The 23,537-nt window shown below is 35.8% G+C and overlaps 1 protein-coding gene across 2 annotated transcripts; it reads left to right on the plus strand.

The window, feature by feature from the left end:
• The first annotated feature begins 439 nt into the window (after positions 1-439).
• Positions 440-23,091, plus strand: prodha (proline dehydrogenase (oxidase) 1a). 2 transcript variants are annotated; one of them, XM_030149834.1, is made up of 14 exons: positions 440-813; positions 4,492-4,700; positions 6,880-6,914; positions 8,962-9,111; positions 10,018-10,082; positions 10,362-10,478; positions 11,898-11,977; positions 12,180-12,261; positions 12,762-12,854; positions 15,212-15,358; positions 16,148-16,323; positions 16,408-16,506; positions 18,530-18,618; positions 20,504-23,091. In XM_030149834.1, exons 1-14 carry the CDS (start codon positions 496-498, stop codon positions 20,692-20,694), a joined length of 1,851 nt encoding a protein of 616 aa, XP_030005694.1. In that variant the 5' UTR covers positions 440-495; the 3' UTR covers positions 20,695-23,091. The 2 variants fall into 2 exon arrangements, with proteins under 2 accessions (XP_030005694.1, XP_030005695.1); XM_030149835.1 differs by having other exon boundaries at positions 8,965-9,111.
• The last annotated feature ends 446 nt before the right edge of the window (positions 23,092-23,537 follow it).

The following is a 23,537-nucleotide window of genomic DNA, read 5'->3' on the forward strand; positions in this document are numbered from 1 at the left end:
CACTCATATCAAACCGTATTTGCACTCTCCTTTTAAACACTTTTTTTATTCAAATTTATACGACTGTTTACGCGTATGTGTATGCTTGTATGTATCGCATGTGTTTTGCTGCTGATAACACTGTGAATTTCCCCATTGTGGGATCAATAAAGGAATATCTTATCTTATCTTTTCTTGTTTATATGTTATTATTATGTTATTACTGGACTGGTCCGGCCCAGTTCAGCTCATATTGGGCTGAATGTGCCCCCTTGACCTAAAATGGGTCTGGGTACAGTTGTGTTCTCCATCATAATGGTTCCTCCTTCTGTGTATTCATGTGTTATCAACAAAAGCACGTGATGCCACTCTGTGTGATGTAACAGGCCACACCCCCGCCGCGCCCGCTTTAAATAACTGAGAACCGCGCGCTGGCAAACCACACAACCCCGGTGATCACAGAGGACACAGGAGGAGGAGGTCTGAGAAAAGAAACACAGTAAAACTAACAAAAACATGTCGTATATGAGGTTAGCAGCTTTCGTTAGGCGCAATGTCAACAAAATTTCCCCCGGGAAATACCGTTCGACCGTGGCCTCCACCAAACTGAAGGAGGAGAAGGAGCAGCTGGACGGATGCGCCGTGGTGGAGGCAGAGCCGGTGGAGCTGATCCGACAGACCAAGAACAGCCCCGGCACACACACACAGCACATACACGTAGACTTCGACAACACACAGGAAGCATACAAAAGCAAGGACAACATTGAACTGCTCCGGAGTCTGCTGGTCTTCAAACTGTGCACCTTTGACTTCCTCGTTGAAAAGAACAAAGAAGTGAGTTGACAGTTAAAATCATGTTCACACACCAGGAAAATTCCTGTTTTAACCCTTAATTTATCATTTTAATAGTGATGAGCCACTGTCAAGGTTCTTCAAAAAAAAAAGTCTGAAAAGTCTTGAATTTACAAATTTGCAGTCAGTACCTTAAACAAGTCTTTAAAATGTGTTAAATTTGATGTGGTAGGTCTTAACTAGGGGGGTAAGAAAATATCGGTTCGGGAAGATATCGCGATATTTCATTTCACAATACTGTACCGATATTAACCCTTTCATGCATGAATTATGAGAACCTTAAGATTTTTTTTCCTGAGCGTTTTTATTCCTCTTCAGGCGTGAAAAAAAAAACAAAAAAACAATACGATTGAAAAATCTTTTATGAACCTGTTTTTCATGGAGTTGCAAAAATGTCCACTCAGCTGGACACCATGCATTTAATTTCTGAAGCAAAGAAACATGTATTTACTGATATACTGTGTGAAAACTATGAAATACATTTTTTTAAAATGCTACTAATCTATTGTTTTGTCACATTTTAACATACTCTAATATCACTTATTACTTACTTCATGGAGATAATATGCAAAAACACCCAACTTTTTGTTAAAAAAACAAACAGTTAATTATAGTCTAATAACAATAACAAGCAATTGATTTACACTCAAACATATTACTGCAGAACAGGTTTATCAAGAACAGCAAAGTTACAGTAGCAGTATGAATTGCAGTGTATGTGTATTATGAGAACCTTAGTCAAGATTTTTTTCCTGAGTGTTTTTTTATTCCTCTTTAGGCATGAAAAAAACAATGAGATTTTTTTTTTTTTTTTTAAATTAACGTATTTTTCATGGAGTTATAAAAATGTCCACTCATTTGGACACCATGTGTTTAATTTTTGAAGCAAAGAAACATGTATTTAACCCTTTCATACATACTGGTCACTACAGTGGACAGCTATTCGTCTCTTGTTAAATTCATGGGTTTTGTTGTTTTAGTTGCATATCAGCCAACACAGTGATGTTTATACACCATCCCATATACTGACATTCATACCATTACTGTAACTTTATGCTCTTGATAAACCTGATCTGCAGTAATATGATTGAGTGTAAATCAATTGCTAATTGTTAATAGACTGTAATAAACAGTTCTCATAAACAAAAAGTTTTTTTTTCTCCATGAAGTATGTAAGAACTAGTATTAGAGTATGATAAAAGGTAGGAAAACATCAGATTAGCTGCATCAAAAATGTTTTTGTTTCATAGTTTTCACACAGTTTATCACTTTCTGATATTGTATTTTAAATGCATGTTTCTTTACTTCAAAAACTAAACCCATGGTGTCCAAATGAGTGGACATTTTTGTAACTCCATGAAAAATAGGTTAATAAAATAAATAAATAAATAAATAAATAATAATAGTAATCTCATTGTTTTTTTTTCATGCCTAAAGAGGAATAAAAACACTCAGGAAAACAATCTTGACTAAGGTTCTCATAATTCATGCATGAAAGAGATAAACATGTCTTAAAAAGGTGTTAAATTTGATGTAGTAGGTCTTAACTAGTTCTGTGTGTTGTGTTTAAATGTGCCTGGGAAATGTCCAAACTAGAAAGGAAGTAATGTTAGTTCCACCTGTTCCAACTCGACAATTTATATTGAAGTTAAGAACCAATTATTGCTAACTTTGCAGCCCCCCGTGAGAAATGACTACAGAACATTTAATTCTGTGTATAATATGTATGTAATAATAAATTTCTGTTGAAAATAAATAAATATATTTTCCTAAATTCTAGAAGTCACAAATTTTTCCCAGCATGGCCCTGAAATAGGCATTAAATTCTGTTCTAAGTAGTCTTAACCCTCCTACTATCCTTACAAAATTTATCATTCAAAAAAAAATAATAGTTGACTTTTTTCCCATCATATTTCATGACTTTTCCCAATTTGACGGGGACAACTGATTAAACATAAAATTTACTTGATGATATTTGTTCAATGTGCTGAACACATATTGCAGGCATTGGTGTTCCTCTGGAGTCAGTTTGATCAATTTTATCTGTAAAACTGCTCTGTGTGTGTGTGTGTGTGTGTGTGTGTGTGTGTGTGTGTGTGTGTGTGTGGTTGCTCTTCCATAGAAACTGCAGGAACGCCCACAAAAGTCACATCCGGTTAGAGCTGTCATTACCCATAATGCCAAAGAGTTGCTGTGTGCCCCTTTTGCACCGCAAACACAAAAAATCACCAATGGGCTTTATGCACAGCCCCACTACTTCCTGAACTTAAGGCAGCTCCTTTATTTCCTGTTTTTCTTTACTGGACACACTGATTAATCCAGGTGTGTCTGACCACAGTAGTCCCAACAAGAAGCAGCAGACACACCTTGATTAATCAGTGTGTCCAGTAATGAAAAACAGGAAGTAAAGGAGCTGCCTTAAGTTCAGGCAGTAGTGGGGCTGTGCATAAAGCCCATTAAAGTTTTACATTTTACCAAATAATGAAACTGAACCACAAAGGAGGACACAATGTCTTCAAACTATCAGAAGAGAGGATGAATTTGGCAGATTATGGGACCCAGCAACAAACAGCAACTCTTCAGCATTATGGGTAATGGCAGAGACTGGTTTGTTTTCCCCCTCGGCTCTAACCAGATGTGACATTTGTGGGCGTTCCCATTGTTGCCGACTGTATCTATTGATCCTCAAATTATAACTTGCACATAAAAATTTGTCTATTGGAAACACGACAATTTTGCCAAAACTCTTGTTTTTTGATGAAAAGTTTTTGTTCTGGCAAGAGGTGGTTTTTGGGGTGTAGCGACATTGGTATATCACGCAAAACTACAATGGAAAGACTTTTTTCTGCAGCTAGAGTCCCATGAACAAAAAAACGGATGTTACAACAAGAGAAGAAAAGTTTAAAACAAACATATATCTGTGGACACACAAGGAAACAGAATATTTTTTTTAAATTTAGTACAGGATAGAGGGGTAATATATAATAATAATGAATATATCTGTAAATCAACACGATATTTATGTTCATCTCCATGTTTATGTTACTTCTCGTGTCATCTCGTGATAATAAATAAACAAATCATCACATTTGTGATTTAATGGAAAAACCGACATTACGCACCCCTGTTTTTTCGACATTTTGTAAATATTGGTAAAGTTTTGTGCAGATGTCCAATAGAAAAGAGACTAGTGTGACCTAAGATCCCCACACCTGTAGGTGCAGAGTTGATCCATAGCGGGGGGGGGGGACAACTGTTACCCCCAGAACTGTGATCCTTCTGTTGGTGTGGACATGTGGGATACAAGTGGACTGGTGAACTCCTACGAAATGAGGAAGACAGTGTAGGTTTGGTGTTGATCACATCCAAGTCTATCCAACTACACATGTCAAAATTATCATCTCAACTACAATAATAATAATGCTAATAATAATAAACAAAGTGCCTGACACAGAAATTTGGTCAACAGTTGAATGTAAATCCTTTTCTGGAGGCAGATATCCCTGGAGTCAGACTGACCCCAAGATTCAAATGTGTTAGTGATATTTGTGGATAATAGGAGGGTTAAAAAGTCTTAAATTTAACTTGTAGAAACCTGTAGAACCCTGACTGTGTCTGTGTAACTGAGTAAGTAAGACCACTCCTTGTCCTGGTTTTCAGTTGATGGACCTGAGTAAGAAGTTGCTGGGTAACAGGATGTTTGAGAAGATGATGAAGATGACCTTTTATGGCCAGTTTGTGGCGGGAGAAGATCACAACGCCATCAAACCTTTAATTCGCAAGAACCAGGCGTTCGGTGTCGGGGCAGTTTTGGACTACAGCGTGGAGGAGGACCTAAGTCAAGAAGAGGCAGAAAAGAAGGAAATGGAGTAAGTCATGTTGACACAACAGCATATTAGGGCCACGTAGGAAAATAAAAACACTGTCACTATGAGAATAAAGACTTATTATTATTGAGCTGAAACCCGTAATTTTATGAGAGTAAAGTCGAAAACAAAAAGAGTCATAATTTTATGAATATAAAGTCGTAATATTATGAGAATAAGTCATAGTTTAAAAAAATAAAAATCACAATGTCATGAAAATAATGTACTTTTGTGAGATTAAAGTTGTGATATTTTCAAAGTAATTTCGCAATAGTGTGATAAAAAAATTGTAAGCCTTAATCCTTGTTGATGACAGAGTTTCCAGTTACAGTGAACACAGAAAGTGAAGCGTCAGCTTTCACTTCTGTTGGAACAGACGACTAATGCTAATACGTATCGAGTTTATTTTGTTATTACTAGTGTACATGGCAATAGCTACATTGTCTTGATCACCTCTGTTTATTAATGTATTTGCTCTGCTATTAGTTCCTTGTACTTATAAAAGTTTAGTTTTTTTCTTCTGCTTGAAACAAATAAAAAATGAATGAATGAAATGATGGTAGGCGGGGCTAATAGGCTCAGTATTTGGCCTTGTACGTAAACCCCCAATGAAAGTAGAACCTCACAAAATGTTCCAAGTTCTCCATTATTAGACCAGTTGGTACAACTTTATTCTTGTAAATTATTATATTTTCCCACCTGTTTTTAAATTATGACTTTATTCTCGTAAAATTATGACTCTTTTTGTATTTGACTTTATTCTCATAAAACTATGGGTTTTATCTCTATATTTTCTGACTTTATTCTCGCAGTAACAAGTGTTTTTATTTCCCTATGTGGCCTTAATGCGCCGTTTGTAATGTTGACACATGATCTATCAGCACAACGATAATAAACACAGCTTTCTCCTTGAGACTTGTTTCACTGTGACAAATACTCAAGCTTTAAGCAGGAGTTTTGAGTGTAGTTTCTTCGATGTGTCATGTGTTTCTTGAGGCTAGTGTGAGTTTTTACTCTTTGGCCTGAATTGCACAATTGAGGTTATTCAAAACCAACAATGAAAAAATGCAAGTGAGTGTGAAGTCTTAAGGAAGGAAATTATGTTTAAATAACAGCAAGGCAAGGCAGATTTATTTGTATAGCACAATTCATACACAGGGCAATTCACTTCACAGTGCTTTACAAAAATGGAAAAGAGACAGGTTAAAAAAAAAGATTAGTCTAGATGGGAGTAAGTCTATTGGATCGTGTCTTTTATTTGTTATTATTCAGTCAGGAAGTCCCTTGTGAATATGGTTTTTGAAGTGGATCTAGTCAAGAATCACATTATTACATGAACAGTTTTGTCTATATATGTACGGTACATGGCCTTCCATGCCCCATGCTACAACCACAGCCCCCCTCCCTCCCCCTCCCCATGTGTTACATAATATAATTCAATAAGGCTGGCGTGAGACATCTGTTTGTTGTACAGTATGGTATGCAGTATCTGAGTGGGTGGAACAACTTCAACACAGGACTGGAGTTTTAAGATCAAAACATGCAGGCTGAAAAACCTTAGAGCCACCTTAAAGAGGCCACGTAAAGACAGAGAGCACTTTAAAGTCGAATTATGGTGTAAAAAGCTTATAACACATCTATAAGGGTCCATCTACTGAGTTTGACTGGCTCTTTGGCACATGACACTTTTATCCTGAACACACCCCTGTTTTCCCATTTAACCACTTTGTCCTGCTTATCAGTTTGACCTGGGAAAGTACCATACACTGTTACTAGTGTTTCCCTTTTATATCAGAGTGTAATCAAAGCCTCATGTGTTTTTCTCAGTAGCACAGCAGAGTCCGTCCTCTATTGGCCAATGAGGACAGACCCCTCTTCTCTGATTGGCTGCTTTAGCTATTCGTATGGGGGAAGGATCACATGGAAATGCTGCCAGCCTTTTAGAGTAATTCACCGCACAGGGCACACAGAAGAAGTGTTGTGCAATGTTCCGAGGAGGAAATGAGCTTAGTTATGTTCAACACACGAAGCACAAATGTACACATGCTGACTAAAGCTAAGCACCTTTTTTTTTTTTTTTTACTCAAACTGATTTTGTGTTTGCCTTTATTTGTAATTTGTTGCATTTCTTTATAATTAATGAATTGTGCAGATGATGCCAATGTCTTTGTTTATTTTCCAGTTCATGTGTGTCTGAAGCAGAGAGAGAAAGTCCAGGTGGGTACACTTCCGATGTTCCAAAATATGATAAATGTGTGACTCATTATCGCCTACTGCATATTTGATAGGTTACATATTTCATTTTAAAGTCAGCACATCCAGCTTCCTGCAGAGTCCGTAGGGTTGATGTAACATAAGTTTGTGCTGAGTATCAGACTGGGTTTGTCAAGTCACGGGGGCTCTGGGGGCTCGGCCAGGATCGCACTGGTTAGAACTGGATCCAGTTTGGCTAAAAAGAAAGTTCAGCAAGTGAACCAGTTCATGTTACTGTGACTTATAATAACTAATATATCAAGTACACTGGTGATACGTAATATTAGTCAAAGCTCTCAAAACCTTTTACTTGCAAGAACAGTCTTAAATACATTAATGAATTTACAGTTTTGAAGAAAAATAAAAACTCCTAGAGCTGAAATCAGTTGAAAAATGCCAGGATGTGTTTATAACCTTCTGAGACCCAGCAATAAATGTTTATCCTTTATAGGGGACAAGAGTTTTACAGCTTTATTTAACCCATAAAGAGCCAAATGTCCCCTTTTAACCTAAACCATCTACTGATCTAAACTGTTTAATACCTGTTTATCCACTAATCCTATCAATCCATGTCAATAATTGGTGTAAAATACAGTTCTTTATCTTTTCATGGTCATCAGATATGACCCATTTGGACATTCAGAGGCTCCGTAGTTACCGTGGAAACACTGTCATCTTCTACAACATTGATTCACCAGTAAAACCCATGGAGTTGGATCAGTGACAGTGGATGGACACTCTGGGTTTATGTATATTAATAAATAAAATGAACAAAAATTAATAAAACAGCCATAAAATGATAAATAATGTGGAAAAAATAAGCAAAACATTTACTAAAATAAAGTAAAAAAAGGATAAAATAAGTAACAAAATGATCAAAAACAGCCAAAGTAGTAAACAAGAAAAGCACTCAGAGAGCGCAGACCTCCGCCAAGACAGATCTGCCCCCCCCCGATCACCACCAAAATTTAGTAATTTCTTCCTTATGCCAGTATCAACATTTCCTGAAAATTTCCTGAAAATCCGTCCATAACTTTATGAGTTATCTTGCTAACAAACAAACAAACAAACACACAAAGCAAAGTGATCACAATACCTCCTGGCAGAGGTAATAAAATGAACAAAAATGAATGATAAAAATCAGCAAAATAATAAGTAACATAAACAAAATAAGCTACAAACTGAAATAATTTGAAGAAAAATAAAAATAAAAAAGGGGCAACAAAATGAACAAAAACAAGTAAAATAATGAATGAAATTAACAAAATGAACACAAGCGAATAAGAAAATGTACAAATTAATAAATAACATGGAGAAAATAAGCAACAAAAAAAAGAGAGAGAACAAAATGAGTAAAAAAAATTGAAAAATTGATTCATGGAGCTGGATCAATGACAGTGGATGGACATACTTATTTTTATGTTCAGTCAATGATATGTTTGCTGAAAAAGTCATTTTTTCCTGAGTTTTTACTGTTTCTGATATAATAATCATCAGCATTTATCTGAGCTTTTATGAACATCTACATGATCAGTGAATTAAATTTAGAAAATAGATGATTTAAACTGAAAAAACACAAAGTACAGAGGATAATATTACAATCAATGTTCATAAATCACTTAAGAAAGTTTAAATATGTAGAAAAAAATCATTTGGGAACTGACACAAAAATAGCACGGGCCTTTATGGGTTAAAACAAATGAAACTAGATTTCAGAAACTCAACCTCTGAGCAGCCAAAACCTCCTTTCATGGGGTAGATTCCAAAGAAGTCAGATCACTATTAATAACAACAGTTCTCAAAAACAGTTTTACTTGTCACTAGAGTTGCATAAATGAACACTTGCACAGCTTTAAATAAAAATAAGGAATTTACTTTAACTTTAAGTCAGCTGACCTCCTAGTGAAACTTCTTGGTTATGCAATGGTGCTGTTCATAACCATATCATTAACGTTATGAATGTGGTTACTATTGTATATGAATAGCTAATCGTCATTCTATTTTGCCTCAGGTGATGATCATCGTGAGAAGAAGTACAAAGCCCATCGGCAGTTTGGGGACCGACGTGGAGGCGTTATCAGCGCTCGCACCTACTTCTATGCAGATGAGGCAAAATGCGATAACCAAATGGACACTTTCATCAACTGTATTAAAGCCTCCGGTGAGCACAACTAACAGTTTAACACACACAATAAAATATAACAACAATAAATAAATAAAATAAAAAAACTAAATAAATAAAAAAAGAACAGACATTTTTTTATTATTATTACAGCCTAATGATCTTTGAAAAGTGTTGATAATCGTTTCTTACCTTAACTGTTTCTCTTTAATGTTTGGTAACACATTATGTACAGGGTTGTCTTAAAAAGTCTTAAAAGTCTTAAATTTACAAATCTACACCTTTTTTTTTTTCAACTTATATTTTATTGTTTCATTTTTGAAATTTTACAACACAACAGAACTACCAAGGGTAGAGGTCAACTGATTTTAGTCAGGCGATTGCCGATATCTAGAGCCAATTTTTGATGCCGATTTTTTTTAAAGCACATTAACCATAAAATACAATTGAAACACTCAGATAATTAAGATTTTATGCAGCAACATAAATGAAATTATTCATACATGTACATATAGTACTCTTTTAGCATTTATTGAACTTTTAGTGCTGCCCACACAGGTGCCTGATCAAATACCATGTAGCATTTTTACTACTGATTAAGTATCGGCTTTCAAAAAAAAACCCCAAACAGGCTGAAATTGAAAAAAATCAATTTATCAGTTTACCTCTAACCAAGAAGAACACTGACTTGGGCAAATGAGAACCTACACAGACAATAATTATCGCTAACTTTGCTATGAGAAATGACTGATTGGTGGGAATCAAGGTGTTGAAGTAAATAAATACATTTTCCTAAATTCGAGGAGTCACAAATTTTTGCCAGTATGGCCGTGAAATGGGGATTAACTTCTGTTCTAAATGGTCTTAAAAAGTCTTAAATTGAACTTGTAGAAACCTGTAGGAACCCTGTCTGTATCATGCTATTAAATCTGTTTTAAATTTCAGGGGGAGCCTCAGCAGATGGGTTTTCTGCCATCAAACTAACGGCACTGGGACGTCCACAGTTCCTGGTAAGTTCACCTGCACCTTCAACATGTCGTCTAATTCATGTCTTCTGCCACAAAAGTTGCAGAGATGTAGTGAAGAAAAGAATTTATGTCCAGTAATGCAAATTAACTATAAAGTTGTTGAGCAAGTTCATTTTTTTCAAATAATAATAATAAAAATAATAATAATTCATCGGTTTTATGTAGCGCTTTTCTAGATAATGATTTATACAACTGAAATAAGGTTGTTGTCCAACAGTGTAACTTGTCTCTTACTGAATGTTCTCTCTTTTTTTCCACCAGCTCCAGTTTTCAGAGGTCCTGGTTAAATGGAGGCAGTTCTTTAACTTTCTTGCAGCGCAGCAGGGAATATCTGACATGACAGTGTTGGAACAGAAACTGGAACTGGAACAGCTCAAGGTGCGTCCTGCCTTCAGCAAAGTTTAACACAGGTTTACACATGTTTATACAGAATTGCTGTTGGTGACATCAAATTATTTTCCATTATGTTGAGGCCTTTGTTGAGTTTTGTTTCAACTCCTTTTACTTCACATGATGAACGGTACTGAGTTTTTTAAAACATGTATTTATTGAGATTTTTTCTTTTAACTAATACAACAAGTTACAAACAAACAACATGGCACATAGAGAGTATATATGTAAAAAAAACAAAAACAAAATACACACACAAGAAAGAAACAGCTAATACTAATATTACATAAAAACCGAGTCAAATAAATAAGAATATATATCAATTTATGTCGCTCATCCAGCCATCAACAGGTATATTATTATTTCCAAGAAAACTGTAGAAAATGGTTCATATTTCCCAAAACTTGTCACGTCAATTCTTTGTTGTGTAACAAGATAAAAAAAATCCTTCCCTTCACTAGGGGTGTTAGAAAATATCGGTTCTGCAATATATCGGTATATTTCATTTCACAATGCTGTATCGATATTAAAAAGTACTATATCGATATTTTTAGGTATTTATTCAAATGCAGATATTGTGGAGGTTCATTTTTGGTTTTTTAGTTTACTTTATTGTTTATATCTTATTTATTATTATTTAACACTCTTTTATTAAATAATGGTTATTTGAAGCATCCTAAAAGTACTTTTTACTGTCTGAGAGGCAGATGTTAGTTCCTTTGTTAGGACAAAAATAATGTTATGATGTTGGTTATGAACTAATAGAGTATGAACATTTGAACAGGATCTTAAACTGTAATGTCTGTAAACTTAATTTAAGTTTTAACACAGACAACATTTTGTGATATAGCATTAGATCCTGTTCTGATCAAATAAAAATGTGTTTAGTATTTGTGCAGATTTCTGGTGTAATTCAGTTCTTCAAGGAAATGATCATTTAAAAAAAGAAAGAAAAAATTGCCTTTTTACCAGTATCATGATATATCGTGATATATCGTATCGTAATCCTAGTATTATGATTTTTATCGTATCGCCAGATTCTTGCCAATACACACCCCTACCCATTACCCATTGTGAAGCAGGACTGTGGGGTCAAATTTCTATGATCTAACTTTACACTGTTTAGCTTCCAAAAAACAAATATTTAGCAAGGATTTTACATTTTTGGAAATGATAAGATTCTCTGGATAAATATACAATAAGTTCACTTTAGGACTTAAAGAAATTTCTTTGCCAATGATTTTACCAACGAGGTTGATAACTTTGCCCCAGGAAGATCAAATGTGTGAACATTCCCACGTAGGAACAGTACTGGGTTGGCCTTTAAATGTTTCTCCCTGAACAACTTTAATGTTTTGTAGATGTATTTTGTATTTTCTTATAAATAAACTGTTTAATTGTTTATAGGAAAACTTGACTGAGCTGGGTGTCGGAGCCAAGGATGACATCGATAACTGGTTTACTGGAGAGAGGATCGGACTGTCAGGGTAAGAAAAGGACTCATTGGTAAAAACCATCACAAGTAACAAATATCTAAGTTTTTTCTTTTGTGTTAGATACTTTATTTATACATGGTTATGTCCTTGTAACTCACAATAAAAATGATGCTATGGATTTAATGGTGCAAAAACATTTATAAAAATATGACTTCTGATAATTCTTATGGTTAAAATTTCTTTTTTTTCCCAGAACAATAGATTTTCTGGACTGGAACAGTTTGATAAATGACACAACAAAAATCTCTAACCTTCTTATGGTTCCAAACCTTAAGGTGAGTCATAGTCATGTTAATGTTTAATGATTGACAAGAAATTGACCTTTAATTAATCTTCAGTTTGTTGTCAATAGAATCCATATCTGATGTTTACACCCCAGCTTAACTTTGTTAGTTACATATTCTCTAAGGCTCCGTTCACACAGCAGGTCATAATGTATAATTCGGATTTTTGGGTGAAATCTGATTTTTTTGTGTGTTGGTTCATATTCCACATCAAATGCGACTTGTATCAGTTTTGAGTCTGAACTGAATGTAACCCTGAAGTGACCCACATGCACTAAAGAGGTCCTGATGGAATACATGACCACGCAGACTCACACTGTGTTTACAGAAGGAAATTTGGAGGAAGCAGAATTGTGACATTTGTTGCATTTCAATGCTCTGCTCAACACTTGTCCTGCCCCGCCCTGCTGTGCCTGTCTCATGCAGATAAAGTTGTATAGATGTTTTGTGAGTCCCATCCTAACTGATGTTCCGTGTGTGTTGGTGTGCAGACAGGTCAGTTGGAGCCTTTGCTGAGATCATTTACAGCTGAGGAGGAGAGGCAGATGAAGAGAATGCTGCAGAGAGTGGACATTCTGGCCAGGGTGAGTGTCAATAAACAAAACACAAACTAAACTCCTATACTGTACTAATATACACAGAGTTCCAATGCATCCTGGAAAACCTGGAACATAATTGACCAATTTTGTAGTCATGGAAAACATGGAAAATAAAAAAATAAATAAATAAAAGGTAAAATGTCCTGGAAAGGTTAAGTTATCCTGGAAAATGATGTCTCCTCCCCTTGCCGTGTGACCTTGTGTGTCTAAACTGAGATGAAACAGAGGAAATAGTTTTTCAGTGATTTATTTAAAATGTTCAAAAATTTTTAGAGGAAGTGCAGAAGAGAAAGTAAGACAGAAGACACCGTAGAGATTGGAGTTGTCCAGTTGAACATTGTAACTCCAGTTCAGGACAATAAAGTGTTCTTCTGGAATCTGTGGGTGTGTTTGAATTATTCTATCATACATTTGTCAGAGTTATTTTTCATAGATAAATTATAGACATAGACTGCACATCAAATGTCTGAGTAATAAACATAAACTGAACATCAAAAAAAAACTTATCACATATTCTATGTGATGCCATTTCACACCATTTTATTAAATATGAAAACAAATTCTTTCTTTTTCTTAAAAAAACATTTAATTAACAAACAAAATACAACAAACAACAAAACAGTGGATGAGTATCCAGAAGATAATGTAAAATATGACAAAGGGTAGTTCAACAAAGTTCACATTTAGCAACAAGCAACATTATTAATCCACAGCAAGTCAAAGGTTGTTTCACATTCACTGTTCTGGTATTAACATAGTGCCTAACAAGATTAGAAACAGCTGGTTGAGTACATCCAATGCGTCGAGAAATCTCACGTTGACTCAAACCAGCTTCCAGCATGCCAATTGCATGCAAGCGGTGCTCTGATGTTAGACGAGGCGTTGGAATTTTCACAAATGAAGCATGCAAGAGTGAGAAAGATACAAGAAAAATAAAGTTACTAGGTTTGAGTTATAAATGAAAAACATTCTGTCCTACTGAAATTTATTACATACAACAAAGAAGTGGTGATAAGTTTCTTTTGATGTTCAGTTTAGAAGCGATCTTGGTAAACGCAAGTTACAATTGTAGAAAAGAACACTAACAAAGAATGAGAAGGAATGGATGAGTGTTTGATGGGAGAACGGGTGTCTGAAAATGACTGAAAATGTCCTGGAAAATAATTTCAGGGGAAGAGTGGGAACCCTGATACTGTAAAAATGGCATTTACTTATGACCATTTATTATAATCTTGAGCTCAAAATGTTCTCAAACCCAATTTGCCATGTTCGACTTTGAACAATCTGCCTGTTTTTTCAACATAAAGTATCTGTGGATATTTAACTGTTATTAGACAGTGGTAGCATAACCATTAGTCCAACGGCCTGAACCTTCTTCTCCAAAACCGTCTGCCAAAATCAATTGAAATTCATAGCAGAGGTTCTTTGGGGTATGGTCTACCAAGGTTGTTCAAAGAATTGGGAAGTATTGATTTTTGAATTTTTTATAATTTTTTTAAATTTTCCAGATCTCCATTGGTTTATAATGGGACACATTTCAAAGTTCTATGACTTGAAAACAGTTGAAGATATTGATATTAGGGATGTAACAATATGAAAATTTCATATCACGGTTAATGTGACCAAAATTATTACGGTTATCATTACTATTGTGGTATTGTTGAAATTGTGCTCAAAATGTTCAAAAAGTACTTATACACACATTGAAATAATTTAACCAAGTTGTATTTTGAAAAAGAAAAACATCGAAAAAAAACAAATAAAATAATTGGCTCAATGCCCTTTCTCTTGGCAGAAAAATTCAAGGATTAGCCTATTTTGGCCATTTTTCTGTACGTTTGATTTTTCCTTTATATACTATATAAAGAAATGTTTACTTTACCCATGTTTGGTATCTTTTTTTCAGCACAACTTCATTTATATCAACTGCCTATTATTTTTTTCACTTTAACCTACTATATCAACATAAAGGCGTTTTCTCCGGAAAAGTGCGGTAATCAAACACGGTTATCATGATGGTTAGAATTTAAACGGTAATACTAACCGTTGGCAATTTTACCACGGTTTATATTTATACCGGTAATCGTTACATCCCTAACTGATATAATTACTATTGGTAATAGATCAAAAGTCCCAATATGGGCTTTGATTTGGTGCCATGACATGACCTTTGACCTTCACTGACCTTGAAAGGTCAAATGAATGTCAATTAATGTCTTTAAATCTGCTGGAGACTTGGTCCTCTTTTTCAGTTTCTATTTCTGCTGTTTCTAGAGTATTTCCATGTATATTACAGAGGACTATAATAGAATAAAGACGGAATCATCTTTTGTGTCCTGCAGCATGCACTGGAGAATGGAGTCAGGCTCATGGTGGATGCAGAGCAGACGTACTTCCAGCCAGCGATCAGTCGACTGACCTTGGAAATGCAGAGGATATTCAACAGAGAGAAGCCGATCATTTTTAACACATACCAGTGTTACCTCAAGGTTCGACCAAAAACATTTACAGCAGCCAAAGTATTTCACATACAAAGGACTTTTTGTTGTTGGTCCTTTTATTTTAGCATTTATTGGTCATTTAAATATGATGGCATATTAGTGCCGCATAGGAAAAATAAAAACACTTGCCACTACGAGAATAAAGTTGTAATATTTCGGGAATAAAGTCATAGTTAAAAGAAAACCCTCATAATTTAATGAAAATAATATTGTAGTTTTATGATATTAAAGTCGTAATATTTTGAAAATAACAATAGTGTGATAAAAAAATCATAATTTAGAAATTGCAATTTGCTCCAAGTCCATTCAGTTCTTACAACTAAACAAACCCAAACGTGTGTGAACTGTCTTCAAAGTCCTTCGACTAATGCTAATGCGTTCATGGTGGGCGGGGCTAATAGGCTCAGTATTTGGCCTTTGTGCGTAAATCCCAAATGAAAGTAGAACCTCACTAAATGTTCCAAGTTCTCCGTCATGAGACCAGTGGGTACAACTGTATTCTGGTAAATTAGGATATTTTTCACGCCTGTTCTCAAATTATTATTCGTAGTGACAAGCGTTTTTTTTTTCTTTTCCCTAATACGCTGTCGTATTTTAAGCATTTGAATAATATTTATGACAATTCCGGGATGTTTTTCCACATTAATGTTGTTTTATAGTCAACACAGTAACCCTACCTGTGTAGTTCAGTCCTTGTGTGACTTTGACCATTTAACTAGACCTGCGTCATTAATCACTGAATTACGTTTGTGTTTGTTTTACTATTAATGTTTAAAGGATGCCTACGATAACGTAAGTGTGGACGTTGAACTGTCCCGGAGGGAGGGCTGGTATTTTGGAGCCAAGCTGGTTCGAGGAGCTTACATGTACCAAGAGAGAGCCAGGGCCAAGGAGATCGGTTATGAAGACCCCATAAACCCCGACTATGAGGCGACGAACAAGATGTATCATAAGTAAGTCTAAAGGATTCCAACCCCAGTGTCTGTGTGACCCAGAGGAGTGTTAGACTGACCCCATCTGTCCGACTGTTTGTGCAGGTGTTTGGAGTATGTGCTGGAGGAGATCGACCACAGCAGGAAGGCCAACGTCATGGTTGCAACGCACAACGAGGACACAGTGAAATTTACCTTAGAAAAGTATGGAAAGTATATCCTTAACTTGCACTAAAGTGTTTGAAACAACACAAGATTTGACAGGCTTTGTTTAAACCCAGGCACAGGTCAGACACCTGGGTATGAGTAGACCTCCATAAGGCTCTGTTCACAGCAGGTCTATGCATAATTCAGATTTTTGGGTGAAATCAGATTTTTTTGTATGTTGGTTCATATTCCACATTAAATGCGACTTGTATCAGTTTTGAGTCTGAACTGAATGTGACCCTGAAGTGACCCACATGCACTAAAGAGGTCCTGATGGAATACAAGACCACGCAGACACACTGTGTTTACAGAAGTGACACTCCTGGGACGCAGAATGGTGACGTTTGTCGCATTTCAATTATGTAAAAGTCGGATAAATGCGATCTGTTTAGACTGAAGTCACATTGGAAAATATCAGATCTGTATCAGATTCAGGACCACATATGAAAGTGGTTCGGGTCAGATTTAGGACCACATATGAAAGTGGTCCAGGTCAGATTTAGGACCACATATGAAAGTGGCCTGGGTCAGATTTAGGACCACATATGAAAGTGGTCCGGGTCAAATACAGGACCACATATGGAAGTGGTGTGGGTCAGATTTAGGACCACATATGAAAGTGGTGTGGGTCAAATATAGGACCACATATGAAAGTGGTCCGGGTCAGATTTAGGACCACATATGAAAGTGGTGTGGGTCAGATTTAGGACCACATATGAAAGTGGTCTGGGTCAGATTTAGGACCACATATGAAAGTGGTCTGGGTCAGATTTAGGACCACATATGAAAGTGTTCCAGATCAGATTTAGGACCACATATGAAAGTGGTCTGGGTCTGATTTAGGACCACATATGAAAGTGGTCCGAACCAGATTTAGGACCACATATGAAAGTGGTTTGGATCAGATTTAGGACCACATGTGAACGTGGTCCGGGTCAGATATAGGACCACATATGAAAGTGGTCAGGGTCAGATTTAGGACCACATATGAAAGTAGTCTGGGTCAGATTTAGGACCACATATGAAAGTGGTCTGGGTGAGATTTGGGACCACATATGAAAGTAGTCTGGGTCAGATTAGTGCTGTTCAGACTGTCTGTAACAGATAGGATACAGGTCACATATGGGGGACTTTTACCTGCATCTGAACGGGGCCTAAATGAGTTTATGGAGCCGTATTCAGGCCAAAAGTCTGTAAAACTGGGAAAAAATGTAATCAAACCAAAATTTAAACTAACAGTTCATGTTTTCATCTTAAACTATGAATGTGTTCTAGATTTGACTCCATACTCGTTCATGCATCGACTCCTATTAATCTGTTTAAATGAATAATTTGACTGGTTTTAACCCATAAAAACCCAAATCCATTCACCAGTGACCAAACCCACCTACTGATCTAAACTGTTTAATACCTGTTGATCCATTAATCCTATCAATTCATGTCAATAATTGGTGTAAAATACAGTTCTGCATCTTTTCATGGTCATCAGATATGACCATATTTGGACGTTCAGAGGCTCCGTAGTTACCATGGAAACACTGTCATCTTCTCCAACATTGATTCCCCGGTAAAACCCATGGAGTTGGATTAATGACAGTGGATGGACACACTGGGTTTATGTTCAGTTAATGACAGATTGGACTGAAAAAGACACTGTTTATTCAGTTTGATCAGTTTTTATATAATAACCCTTAAATTTAATCTCAACATGATGAGTAAAATACATGATCAGTAAATTAAATATGGGAAAATACCTGATTTTCACTGAAAAAATGCTAAATACAGAGGATAATATAATAAATGGAGATAAATCACTTAAGAAATGTTAAACAGAGAGAAAAAAGAAGTAGCTCTGGGTGTTTATGGGTTAAATGAATAATTCTACTGGTTTTAACTAATGTATAGGATTAGAACATACTTGTGTCAGCTTTTCACTGTAGCTCAGGACTTATAGAAATATCCTGTTCCAGTTTTCATTATGTAACTTTGCGTAATGTTTGTTTCCTTTCCTTTTTTTTAGGATGAATGAGATGGGCCTGTCCCCCACTGAAAACAAGGTTTACTTTGGACAGCTGCTTGGCATGTGTGACCAGATCAGCTTCCCCCTCGGTATGTGGCCATCAGCTCGGTTGCTAAAAGTAAACACCACGTTATGGAATCGCACACGCTTGCGTCACTCAGACTCCCTGAAGTGGAGTCACGGCGGCTTTTTGAACACTCTGACCTCCAAAAGCTCAGACTGTACATTGAACAAACAACTCTAGGTTCTCGGTGTTCTTATCTGTCACAGACTAATAATCCAACACAGATTTACGCCGGTAGTATGGATAAGAACCAGTCAGTGCAGGGACGAGAGGGTTTATAGGTTTAATTTAATTTGGAGGAATTTTAGTTTATGCATTCTGTTTCACTTATTATGAAAAAACCCTTGGTTTACATAAGTTAAAAAAGATTGGATGAAAGAACAAATGACATTTATTTATTTATTTATTTGACAGAGACAATGCAGACAAACATAGTTAGAAGTTTGCAGCTGATGTGACTCATATAGAGTTTATAACTAGTGCTAATTGTCAACTCCAGTCCCCTGTTGGACTCTAACACAACATTACAGTATAATATAAAATATACATCATTAAAACGGTCATACCATACATAAAAGTATAATATATATACAAAATACACATTATTTAAAAGGATCATACCATACATAAAACTAGAAGCACTCGGAGAGCGCAGACCTCCGCCAAGGCAGAACAGTGCCCCCCCACCACCACCACCAAAATTTAATCATTTGTTCCTTGTGCCAGTATCAACATTTTCTGAAATTTTCATCCAAATCCATCAATAATTTTTTGAGTTATCTTGCACACAGACAGACAAACAAACAAGCAGACAGACAGACAGACAAACCAACACTGGCAAAAACATAACCTCCTTGGTGGAGGTAAATATAATATATATAAAATATACATCATTTAAAATGATCATACCGTACACTTCAATAATCAGGTGTTGCATTTATTTAGAAGGCATTCATTCGTTCGTTCATTCATTCATTCATTCACTCACTCACTCACTCACTCACTCTTCTACACAATACCCACAATATTTCCAGATGAGAACAGTCGTGGTTTGTCTTTAATCAGGTTTTGGTTCTGGTGGTGAACATACATCTGAAACACTGACATGGATTTTATTTCTGATGGCAGTTACTTTAACAGTTTAATACCCTTCCATCCTGACATCAAACTTGAAGACACATTAATATTGAACAGGTTTTTATGTTGATTCTTCTTCTTGTGTCTAAGATCATAAACAAATAACATCCACCCCTTCTTTAAAATCACATTACTTCATTTATAGAAACATGGTTGAAACTCTTAAACCGTTTATGACAGTGTTAGGCTCAGCAGGTCTGTACATATGTAGTATAGCATTTATCAAATCAGTGTTTTCTGTTTTCTGATTGTGTCCAGAGGGTGGAACCTTTACTGGAGTAGAAGGAGGATCTGTGAAATATTTAAACTGTTTCTCTTTAAACTGCTGTTTTTCTCTCAGACTGTTTAGAACCGTAGACTGTTTCCACACACAGGTGCAGGTATCTGTGTCAGATACTGATGTCGATGTGGATTTTTTTTGCCTCCGATCCGATTTGTTTTATGATTAATTATTGTAGATAGTTCCTTTATCAGACAGGGGTAGTTGTTTGTTTACCTGCTTTACTTCCTGTAGCCTTTGTCAGAAGTGTCACATGATGTTACTGTGAAAGCAGCAGATACCATGGATGGATCAGAGAGGACACGGACATACAGAAACACACACCAAAGACAATGAACACAGATGATGGTGCATACACCCTATCACACACCTGGGATACAGACCTGGAGACGACGTCAGACAGCAGGGGGCGTAAACCCTCCCTTTCCAAAGGAAACTAAACTGTGTGTGTGTGTGTGTGTGTGTTGTGTGTATTTTTGTGTGTTGACTCCAGGTCAGGCAGGTTTTCCAGTCTACAAATACGTCCCTTACGGCCCTGTCAACGAGGTCATCCCGTACTTGTCTCGTCGCGCTCAGGAGAACCGTGGATTCATGAAGGGTTCTCAGAGAGAGCGCCACCTGCTGTCAAAGGAGCTGAAGCGCCGGCTCCTCAGTGGTCAGATGTTCTACAAGCCTGTGTACTGAGTCCAGGAGCACAGAGACCACCAGGCCAGTATCATTCCAGGAGCTGGACTTGACCACTTCCTTTTACATGTATGTTATTATCAGGGTCGAACAGGAAGCAGCAGACGTTTGGACTGAGACTGTGACACAGACTTTTATTCTGAAGTCTGAAAAACACTAACCTGAACCTGCTGTTGGTGTTTGAGTAAAGATTTATAATTTATGGAAGAAAGAATCCAGTGAGAGTTGGTCAGGTTTGTTAATATATTATAATATTAACTAATATTATATTCTAATATTAGTTAATATTCTATTATAATATTAGTTAGTATTCTATTATAATATTATTTAATATTCTAATATAATATTCTAGTGGGGGCCGGTGTTCAGTCCAGAGGCACTGAAATCTCTGCTCTGCTCTGATAATCTTGAGTATTTATGACCATGTAACATGGCTGACCTTTGTATATAAACTTATTTTATTTACTGTTGTTTATGGAGTGAAATTTGTGACAAGTTTTGTTAATTTAGAAAAAAAAAAATCAAACAAAAACTTGCCAGTAGCACTTGAAGTTTTGGTGAGCTCTAAAAGTACTACAATATATTCAACATAAAAATGAGTGAAAGAAAACATTTTTTTATTTCCTCATTTTTCAAATTCTAAAAACCTTTTCAGTTGGATTTCTAGTCGTTTCTGTATTTGTCTATATTAGTGTGTTAGGCCATTTAAAAAATTATTTTACTTTTTTCATTTGAAACTGAAAAATATGTATTTACAACTTCAAAGCACCTTTGAAAATAAATACTTAAAAACAAACTGTAAATATTATCAGAGCTAAAGGATAATGAGCAGGACCGTAGTACTTTTCAGAGTTAAAGATCAGAACCTGAAGTCAGTTTTAGCCTTTTTTTTTAAATTTAAATGTTCTTTTTTTTTCTTAGATTCTGTGTAATCCCTGTCTTTGTGCAGTGACAGGTTTGAACAGTTAGAACCCAAAGTATTCAAAGTGCCTTAAAACTGTCTTATAATTGTCGCAGACTTGTACTGTACTTTTTGTGGATCTACTCCTCAGAGGGGACTGGAAATGATTAAACATTTATATATATATAAAAATGTTCTATTGATCTACCAGAGGATTTTGATCCTGTCCTTTTTATTTCATGTCCATTTTAATCACATAATGTACAGATTAAACGTCATGTGTTGAATGTTAATTGATGGTTTGTTGTTGATAAATGCATAAATAGTGAATGTAGTAACACCAGCCTGAATGGATGGTTTTATTTTGACCCAAATTTCCAAAAAGTTCATCTAAACTGAAATCTAACTGAATCTAAACTAACTGAACCCCTTTTCCAAATATTCGGTGTCAGTGTCTAAAGGACAGAAAACAGAATGTGTCAGACTCAGTACGTCGTTGTTAGTATTGGTGTATGTGAACAGATCCGTGAGCCTCCACTCCACCCCCACCCCCCCCCCGCTCCACCCCACCCCTCCACTGTGCACAGGTTCAGCTTTTAGCACCAACTAAACAAACTCCTGTGCAGTTAAAAGCCTGACAGATACACAGAGCTGTTACAGGGCATGATTCACGCCTGATGTGCTTTAATAGCAGATGTTCCAGAATATCCATCCTCTGAAGTGAAGACCTGCTCTGTTCATCACACAAACACACACACAAACACAGCAGCAGATGGTCAGACCAAAGCAGGAGGACACTGTCAGAGCTGCTGTTGAACAGGGTTTGAAAAACACCACGTTTACGCCTGTGATTTTAAAGAACATCACAGAAATACTAGAAGAACACCTGGACTGTTACGGAAAAGTTGCAGTAGGTGAAGAAATCAACCATGGATTCAGTTATAAGAAGGATTCAGAAAGGTTAATAATAATAATACTGCTACTACTACTACTAATAATAACAATAATAATAACAACAATAACTAAATCTAATCCAAAAATCCATTAATAATAACAGTAATAATAACAATAATAATAATAACAAATCTTATTTTTAAGGGCCTTTCATGAAACACAAGGACACTGTACAACAAAGGATAAAAAAACTAAAATATTTGTTCATATCTTCATGTCTATAATTTTTACATTTAACAAATCCATCCCGTGGACCGGACTGGACCCTTTGGCGGTCCACATTTGGACCCCGGACCACATGTTGGACACCTGTGCTCTGTACACACATGCTGCTTTTATTAGAATGTTAATGTTCATGTTTTTAGGAAGTAAAAGTGCCTTCATTCAATGACTGCTGGAAACTAATGAGTGTATTTTGTGTGTTGTTAATTATCGTTTTTCATATTTTCAGTCAGTCCTCTCTGTGGCGTGTCTGTCAAACATTAATGTTACAGGTGTAATATTGTGTAATTATTGAAAAAAATTACTAAAATAAAATAAATTACTTGCAAAAACAAAAGCAGTTTTGACTCTTTTTGCAGACGTGCACATTTTCCTGAAAATAACTGAACCCATACAGACCCAGTGTTACTTTTATATCAGTTACCAAATAAAATTTTCTATCTTCTTAACCTTTCTTAAATGATTTATCACCATTTATTATAATATTATTCTCTGTATTTTGCATTTCTTCAATAAAAAAAAAAATCCTGTATTTTCCTATATTTAATTCACTGATCATGTAGATGTTCATTAAAGCTCAGATTAAAGTTAATTGTCATAATATCAGAAAAAGAAAAATGAAGACTGTCTTTTTCAGTCCAGTCTGTCATTAACAGAACATAAACCCAGTGTGTCTGTCAACTGTCATTGATTCAACTCCATGGGTTTTACTGGAGAATCAGTGTTGGAGAAGATGACATTTTGTTCCCTGTTTTACTCTTTTTGT

Source organism: Sphaeramia orbicularis, chromosome 12, assembly GCF_902148855.1.
Source record: "Sphaeramia orbicularis chromosome 12, fSphaOr1.1, whole genome shotgun sequence".
Lineage (NCBI taxonomy): Eukaryota > Metazoa > Chordata > Actinopteri > Kurtiformes > Apogonidae > Sphaeramia > Sphaeramia orbicularis.

Bases quoted from the DNA above. Each gene is read 5' to 3' on its own strand.
- prodha (XM_030149834.1), top strand. From the start codon at position 496: ATGTCGTATATGAGGTTAGCAGCTTTCGTTAGGCGCAATGTCAACAAA. The intron at 814-4,491 runs GTGAGTTGACAG...CCTGGTTTTCAG, and splicing joins TCGTTGAAAAGAACAAAGAA to TTGATGGACCTGAGTAAGAA. The intron at 10,083-10,361 runs GTAAGTTCACCT...TTTTTCCACCAG, and splicing joins TGGGACGTCCACAGTTCCTG to CTCCAGTTTTCAGAGGTCCT.